This window comes from Mandrillus leucophaeus, unplaced genomic scaffold (genome assembly GCF_000951045.1).
Source record: "Mandrillus leucophaeus isolate KB7577 unplaced genomic scaffold, Mleu.le_1.0 Scaffold67, whole genome shotgun sequence".
NCBI classification, from domain to species: domain Eukaryota; kingdom Metazoa; phylum Chordata; class Mammalia; order Primates; family Cercopithecidae; genus Mandrillus; species Mandrillus leucophaeus.
Genome location: NW_012107252.1, coordinates 2,023,159 through 2,031,687, shown reverse-complemented (window position 1 = coordinate 2,031,687; position 8,529 = coordinate 2,023,159). Strand labels below are relative to the sequence as shown.

Below are 8,529 nucleotides of genomic sequence, written 5' to 3'. Positions count from 1 at the left end.
AAAAAAAAAAAAAAAAAAAAAAAAAAGACTGGGATATTCAGGAATGCATGTTTGGAACTGAATGTGGGTGAGTGAAATATGTGTACCTGATGAACACTATTTGTTTATAAATTGATAAAATAAAATACTAGAGAGCAGACTCGGGAATAAAACTATGGCTTTAGTGTGAATGGTGGCTAAACCTTGCCTTGGAGGACTCAAAGCTCTTTGAAAACCAATCTCTTACCTTCCCCACAACTCTTCATTCGCAATGAAAATAACAGCATACCAAAACACAAATACCAAACTTTTATTTTAAAACTGTACAAAAGCAAACAATTCCACTGAGTCACTGTGATAGTTAATCTTATGTACCAACTTAACTGGGTCACAAGATGCCCAGTTATTTGGTCAAACATTATTCTGAGTGTTCCTGTGAGGGTGTTTCTCAATGATATTGACATTCAAATCAGTAGACTGAGTAATGCAGACTGTCCTCCCAAATGTGGGTGGGCCTCATGGAATCAGTTAAAGGCCTGAATAGAACAAAAGAGCTAACTCTGCCCTGACTAAGAGAATTCTTCCTGCTTAATAGCCTTTGGACAGGGCCATCAGCTTTTTTTCCCTGCCTTCAGACTTGAATTAAACATCAGCTCTTCCTTGGTGTCAAGCCTGCTGCCATCAGACTGGAACTAAATCATCAGCTCTCATGGGACTCCATCTTGCTGACTTACCCTGCAGATCTTGGGATTTAACCACCTCCATAATCATGTGAGCCAATTCCTTATAATAACCACCGCCCCCCTGCCCCAATATATATTGATTCTGTTTCTCTGGAAAACCTTGACTAATACAGGAACTAACAGAGAACTTCTGACAAACAGAAAGATACAGTTTCTGTTGGATAGAACTCTGTATTCATCTGCAAACTGATAACCAACATCTCCACAATTAGGCCACAGATCTCATTATGTGGTGTGACTTAAAAGTGACTAGGCTTCTGCAATATGCACCCAAAAATCAAGGTCATTATTCCATCCTCACACCTAGTCTACCAACTTCCTATTTGAAGTCAATACTCTCCAACCTAAGAGGCTGTTTGCTACACAGTCAAGTATTCCAGTACAATGGTCTTGTGGGGAAAAAGAAAGCTTCTACGTTGGTGGTTAAAACTGCCACTTTTTCTAGTTGGGCCTCTCTGAATCTCAGAAAGGGCTGGCACAACAGATTGATTCATAAGACAGTCACAACAGACTCAAAAGACTGAGCCTCTGAAGGTCTGGGCCAAAGTCAGAGGGCAATACACAGCTGAGCTCTCTGCAGCTGTGCTTCCCAGTAACTGATTGCTCCTGAGGCTTTTCAGGATTATAGCAACTGTGTTTAAAGTCCCTGTACCTAGTTATCATCAACAGGCAGATTAGCTTTTGAAAGCATGTACATTAGCTCTGGATATCACCAAACTACGTTGTAAACAGCATTAAGAGAGTAGAAAAGGATGTGTTTTACTCCTCCCCCAACTCATTCCTGAAGAAAGAGGGAAAGAGTGAGTGGTCTAAAACATGCTTGCTTTTAGAAAGCTGACTTTGGGGGCCAGAGGCCAGAACTGAGAGAGAGAAAGAGAGAAAAGCAGCCCTTGATGGGATAAGAAGTCAGGGACTGGGGGCCATAACTTCTTGACTAAAGCTTGAGGGCAGGATGAGGCAGAGAAAGTGTCTTCTAAATAACCCCTGGAGAAGAGAACTCTTTCCCCTGAACCTGTGCTATATCTTGGTAACACATATTCAACATCTCCACCTACACCTAAACTGATTGGTTTCCAGGAATCCTCCCTTCAGGTCACTGGGAACTTCAATTCCTTAGAAGAAAGGCAAGCTTCAGAACTGAGTTCTGGGAGAAAAGTGGTACAAATAGAAACCACAAAAGGGTCTGGATTGGGTTAAGGAGAAGAGACGTTCCAGAATCGTGGGGTTGGACCAGGTGACTGAAGTCCAGGGTGCTGGGCTGGATGGTGATGGGGGCAGGTAATGTGGCATATCCCTAAAAAGAAGGAACCTTGAGCCCCTGAAGGGCTGGGCCAAGGTCAGAGGGCAAGGACAGGATTATATCCTTCAGCTCTGGGCCCTTCAGGGGTAGTAAGGAAGAGTTCACCTTCAGGGACACATCTCCATTAGCATGGCCTTTCCCTTCTGGCTTGGGGACAATTGATTCCTCTGATTTGTGTAGTTCTGAACAAATGACTAGAGGTGCCGTGTTTTTTCCTCCATCGTGAAGGCAAGGTTCAAAGAAAGGGCGAAGGGGGCCAGAGAAACTGTGGGTGAAAGTAAATATGTGGGACTTGTCGGTCACATTATAGAAAGAGATGACTCCTGCTTCATAGTCCAGGAAAATCCCCACACACCGTGGAGGCTCTTTAAGGCGGAAGGAGGTCTGCGGCGATGTGAGAGCTTCATACTCATTCCCACGACTCTGTCGCAGAAGCCAGTGTCCATTGGCAGGTGAGGCAATAACCTTCCCCTTCCTGCTCACTGACTCACTACATACCCCAAGAATCCATTTGGTCTTATCTCCCACATACACCTCCCAGTAGTGGCAGCCAGTCGTGAAGTACTCAGAGCCTAGGATGCTGACGACGAAATCAAATCTCTGGGGGTTGTCAGGTACAGGCTGCCTTCTGTCTCCAAGCCTTACACATCTTTGGTCGTCAGAAAGGATGAGTTTGGGATGTGCTGTTTCTGGGTCCAGGGTCACTGCCACTGCAAAGAGACATAGACAGGTGAGGCTTGGAAGCCTAGTTCTTAAGGGATGTGGGGATAGCTTTGGAGGGAAAAAAAATATTTAGGTCTGCCATCACTGTCATTAGCCCATTGTAGTTCACGGATTCCCGCCCCTACCATGTGTACTGGAATCAAAGAATTTTCTCTTTCAAAGAACAGGTCTCCTGGTCGATTACTAGGTAATAGAAGAAAAAGTTCTTCTTCATCTGTCTGTGAAGCTGCCTTAATCCTTAGGAAATAACTACCTGCTATGAGTTAAGTGTGTCCCTCAGAAGTTCATGTGTTGGAACCTTAATCCCTCATTGCTGCAGTGTTCAGAGGTAGGGCTTAGTGGGAGGTGTTTGGGTCCCTCACAAAGGGATTAATACAGTTTTCACAAGACTGGGTTTATTTCTCTGGAGAGTGGGTTGTGATAAAGCAGATCAGGCACTTTGTCTCCTCTCCGCTTTTGCAGGCACTCACTTGCCCTTCTGTTTTTCCAGAAGCAACTATCACCATACTATGAAGTAGCACAAGGCCTTCACCAGATGCAGTCGCCCAATCTTGGACCATCCAGCCCCGAGAACCATAAGCTAAATAAACCTCTTTCCTTGGTAAATTACCCAGTCTCAAGTATTCTGTTATAGCAACAGAAAACAGAGTAAGACACTACTTTTGTCTTTGATGTTCCAAAAGAATCAAATGTGTGATGATAAATATAGGGTTTGATGTTAGGTCCTGTAGCCACATTGCATATTTGAATCCCAGCTCTGCCACATGCTAGTTATGTGACCTTGGGCTTGTTATTCATCTCTGAACCTTAGTTTCCTCGTCTGTAAAATGGAAATAGTAACAGAACCTGTGTTGTATAGCTATTGCGCAGACTTGATGAACTAATGACATAGTGCCTCATTTCTACAGTGAGTACATGATGTTCATTTTGTCACCTAAAATTATTACTTATAATTATCTGCTTTATTTTTATTTTTATTTTTATTTATTTTATTTTATTTTATCTTATCTTATCTTATTTTATTTATTTTATTTTATTTTATTTGAGGCAGGGTCTCACTATGTTGCCCAGGATGGAATGCAGTAGGTATTCACGGGCATGCAGTCATAACACACTACAGCCTTGAATTCCTGGCCTCAGGTGAACCTCCCACTGCAGCCTCCCAAGTAGGTAGGACTAAATTATTATTTTTAAATGTTAATATAGAGAGAAGGATTCTTCCTTAAAATTGTGGATTATGAGTGTCACAGTGAGTCTCCTTCCTTCCCGAAATACAGCAAACAGGCTCTTCTTGGAGAGTTAAGTCCATACGCAGTTGAGGTGGTGGCAATAAGCCAGATTGTAAATGTGAGACAGAAGGGTTTGTATGTTCCCAGAATGCCAGCCAAGGTGACCTGGAGTTCTTTCCAGTGGCCAACTCATAATTCATTGTACTCTGCCTGAAGGAAGATGGTGTGAACAGGAGAAGGATAAAAGCCTAGAAAATTGATAAAGATCCCAAAGCAGTGAAAAAAACAGATCCCATTTGAATAGCAGCAAAAAATGCAAACTATTTAGGAATAAATTGAAAGAGAGGTGCAAATCTTTTCATAATGTATATTGTTGGGGCATCTGCTCAACCCATTCCCTTCTTCTCTGAGAATCTTAATCACCACCCCTAAGCAAATTGGTCTGCAGAGAAAGAAGAAAAAGCATATGTGTAGAAAGAGGTGGAAGCAGTGGCTATTTATCTGGTTGTGGGACAGGAAGGACTTCCCAAACCTGAAAGCATGTACATAGGAAAAGATGAATGCATTTGACTACGTAAAAATAAAACACTCATGCATCAGAAAAATACTATAAGGAAATGCAAATGAAAAATAATTGGTGACAAATATGACAGAGAACTAATATACTTTATCTAGAAAGAGTCCTCACAAATAAAAAAATAGCCCAAATAGAACAGGAACAGAAAGTCACACAAAGAAGAAATACAAATAACCGATAAACATAGGAAAAATCTCAAAAATCACAGAAAACCCTTAAGAAGACCAAACTTAATATTTATCAGTGCTCTAAAAGAGGGGATACTTTCTAAATCTAAATACGACCTAAAATCGATCACAAAGATTTTTTTAATTTGATAGGCAGATATACAGATTTGATTTAAAAAATGTTAAATGACATGCATTCCAGAGGAATGAAACAAAATCTAAGGTTACAAAGCCATAAGGAGGATGTGCTCTGAAACGTGGATCTATCTGATTGTTATAACTTACCAAAATGCAACCGGGCTCTTCTCCAGCCTGAAAAATGAGAAAAGGGGCTCATTAAAACACTGGAGACATTAAGAACTCCCATAGGGTGGTGGTCAAATGTGGAGGAAGTGCATCTCACCTGAGTTTGCTGCAGCTCTTTTCAGCTCTATGAAAGAAGAAACAAGGGGAATGAGCTATCACTGGAAATATTAGGGCAACAAGAGATAAGTTGATACGGAAGTTATAAGAACATGGGAAACTTACTCAGTTCACTCCGGAGTTTCTCTAAAGAATGAAAACAATTTGGCAAATCAGAAGGAGGGCCTCTATGTAGAGGCCCTCCCATAATGCTACAGTCCCATCCCAACCACGGGCAGATAGATACTCAATAGCCATACCCTGGAACTTCCCCAGAAGAATTTGCAAGAGCAATAGATCCCAGCTGTGGACCATGGGAGTATCCCCAGAGATACTGCAGAGGATCAGCAAATTCCTATGTGAGCCAAACCTTATCTGCAGGCTAAATAAATAACACATCTCACACCTACAGGTAATGACAACATAAATGTATGTAGATGTTGTAGGAAATATTACTTCATTTAAGACTATCACTGAGTATTGGACTTTGTGATCATGTATATTTTCTCAATATAATAATGCATAGATATGTCACATGTCTACAGATTTATTTTTATTTTTATTTTTATTTTTATTTTGAGACAGAGTTTCGCTCTCGTTGCTCAGACTGGAATGCAATGGTGCAATCTCGGCTCACTGCAACCTCTGCCTCCCGCGTTCAAGTGATTCTCCTGCCCCAGCCTCCCAAGTAGCTGGGATTACAGGCGTGCACCACCACATTCAGCCAATTTTGTATTTTTAATAGAGACAGGGTTTCACCATGTTGTCAGGCTGGTCTCTAACTCCTGACCTCAAGTGATCCACCTGCCTTGGCCTCCCAAAGTGTTGGGATTACAGGCGTGAGCCGCTGCACCTGGCCAGATTTTTTTTTAATGCTAAAAAGAGGTCCTCACACATGAAATGATGGAGAAGTACTGCTCCACCATATTCAGTTTAATGAGGATCCCGTCCTCTTGGACCCCATTTAAGGAAATTTCATGCCTGGGTGATAAAAGGGACTTCCAGATGGCTTCACCTATGGGAGGTGCATCTATCTCTTCTTGGTGAAACATTTTTCAATTTAAAGACTAAATAACAGTTGTGTAGGAAAGAGGAGCAGAGAATACTTGAGAAAAGAGACCTTGGAGAGCCAAGAAAGCCCCAGTCCCCATGGCTTGAATTACCCTTACCCCCTCCCTTCTGCCCCAGGAAGTGAAACTGAGATGCTCATCCTAAAGCAAAGGTGTCAGCAGAAGGAGCTTGTGCCATGGATGAGGAGCAGAACTTACTGAGAGCTTTATGGAGTTTTCCTAAAAACCAGAAAGAGAGAGAGGAGTGAGTGATCAGATCCTGCCTCTTTTTCCTCGGGCTGTGGAAGCCTCATCACTCCACCCCAGAAGATTAAAATGATGGTGACGCTTCTATGTCCCTAGTCCCAGCTCCGTGTCCCAGAGTTCAGACCCAGAAATCTGATGGTGCTGGTGACACTCCCCCAGTGACCCAGCCTGCCCGGGACTTTGGTTCCTCCTTCCCCTTCCCCTCCTTTTCATCTGTCTGGTTTCATTTCTGCTGTCTGCATGAGTGTTTCTATATGTTTGTAACTGGTACATGAGTGTATGCACTGCTGTCCTTTTATAGCCCACCGTTTCTGGTATCTAAATGTAAAACTGGCCAAAGGCCTAGCATGAACTTGTTAATATGGCTTTATTATTCTCTACAGTAACTCCCCTGAGGTTATAAATTTCACAAATTGGAAGTCCCAGAGGATTTGGGGATATATGTGTATGAGACATATGTTTCCGGGGAGTACTTGCGGCTTCTCTGGAGGGCCACACGGCCCACATTTCCCCCTACCCTGCTGGACAATTGAAGTTATACATCCTGAGTCCACCACCAGTTCCCGTGCTAAGGGCCCGGCATGTATTAGGCATTAGGCATTAGGCATTGGAGAAATGCAGCCAAATATGACACGGCTCCTAAGTAGCTTATGGTTTATTGTCACTATCTCCACTACTAACAGCTTCCACTTACTGTCTTCTGTGCTTATACTGAAGTAGGCACTCAATCCTCAACAATGTGAGGTGCCTAGAATTATTATTGCCATTTTATAGGGGGGTGGTCTGAGGCTCAAAGGGACACAAAATTTGCCCAAGGTCTTTCAACTAGTAAGTGACCAAGGAGGTGGGATTCAATCTAAGTCTGTCTGACTTCTGAGTCGGAGGCCCTCGCCCTCACCCCACATTGTTCCCTCCCTGCTTGAGCAGAACAGCCAGTGTCTGCTAGATACACGCCACACTTGTACCGGGTTGGAGGAGATGTAAGGAGGGAAGAGAGGAGATGCTGAAATAATTGAATCTGGAGTCATCTGAGCCAGTGACTTATCTTCCCAGATAGACTTCAACAAGGTGTCCAACTTTGACCCTCAGTGGCCCACAGTAAATGTCCAATTAATGAAGACAAAATGGCAATAAGGAAAAGGAGTTCCAGGCACTGTGACACATTTCTTTTTTTTTTTTTTTTTTTTTTTAAGGTTGGCTGTTTTAACACTGAAAACAATCAGGTAAGGGGAAGTTATCTGCATTTTGATGATGAGGAAACCAAAACCCAGAGCAGTAAAGTGACTTATTCAAGGCCAGTAAGTGGCAGACCAATGATCTGAGGTGTCACTGACCCCAGAGCCTGCGACCCTTCCTTTGTATCATACCACCTCTCTCTATGCAAAGGTTGTGTGGATTCTTGAAATCCCCATACATCCCATATGACCACATTAACATACTTTTCAATAATAAGTAGACTTCTTTTTAAAATGATTGGCGGAAAGGCTAATGAAGGGAGTTTATGGTAATCTAGGCCTATGAATTTTGACCCGGACACCTCCTCACCCACTGCCACCAGCTCCACAGCCCCTTGACATTGCAAACTAAATTCCAGTAATATCAATGGAGGGTATATGTGTGCATGTGTGTATAGTATTATAGTAATAGAGTTATAATAATGACTGTCAACATTTACATAGAAAATAAAGAATGTGTTTTTTGTTCCCTACCCCTTACTCTTTATATATTGTTACCTTTTTCTTTAGCATGCTCTGAAAGAAGATTGTCTAGAGGAAGAAAGGAAAAGATAATGAGATTTTTTGCCACTGCCTTGAGGGTCCCTGGTTCCTGTTGCTTTTACCTGCCCTTGGACGTGTCCACCTCTATCTTCACCTCCACCTCCCTGATCTGGTCTCTAATCAACTCTCATCTGCACAACAGAAATGGCAGCCCAAATTGTCTCCCACATCCTGTCTTACTCCCACTGGTCTCTACTAAACACTGCAGCCAGAGAGAATTGTTCAGTTTTTTGTTTTTTTTTTTTTGAGATGGAGTCTCGCTCTGTCGCCCAGGCTGGAGTGCAGTGGCACCATCTCGGCTCACTGCAAGCTCTG

General features: G+C 42.6%; 1 protein-coding gene across 2 annotated transcripts in view; it reads right to left on the bottom strand.

Moving 5' to 3' along the window:
• Positions 1-269: 269 nt before the first annotated feature.
• ERMAP (erythroblast membrane-associated protein (Scianna blood group)) overlaps positions 270-8,529 on the bottom strand; it is a 20,521-nt gene continuing 12,261 nt past the window's right edge. For both annotated transcript variants that reach the window (XM_012001753.1, XM_012001752.1), the window contains 6 exons: positions 8,170-8,202; positions 6,389-6,409; positions 5,247-5,267; positions 5,122-5,148; positions 5,004-5,030; positions 270-2,732 (listed from right to left, as the gene is read on the bottom strand). In XM_012001753.1, coding sequence (XP_011857143.1) covers positions 2,017-2,732; positions 5,004-5,030; positions 5,122-5,148; positions 5,247-5,267; positions 6,389-6,409; positions 8,170-8,202 — 845 coding nt within the window. In that variant the 3' untranslated portion in view covers positions 270-2,016. The remainder of the gene's footprint in view (positions 2,733-5,003; positions 5,031-5,121; positions 5,149-5,246; positions 5,268-6,388; positions 6,410-8,169; positions 8,203-8,529) is intronic.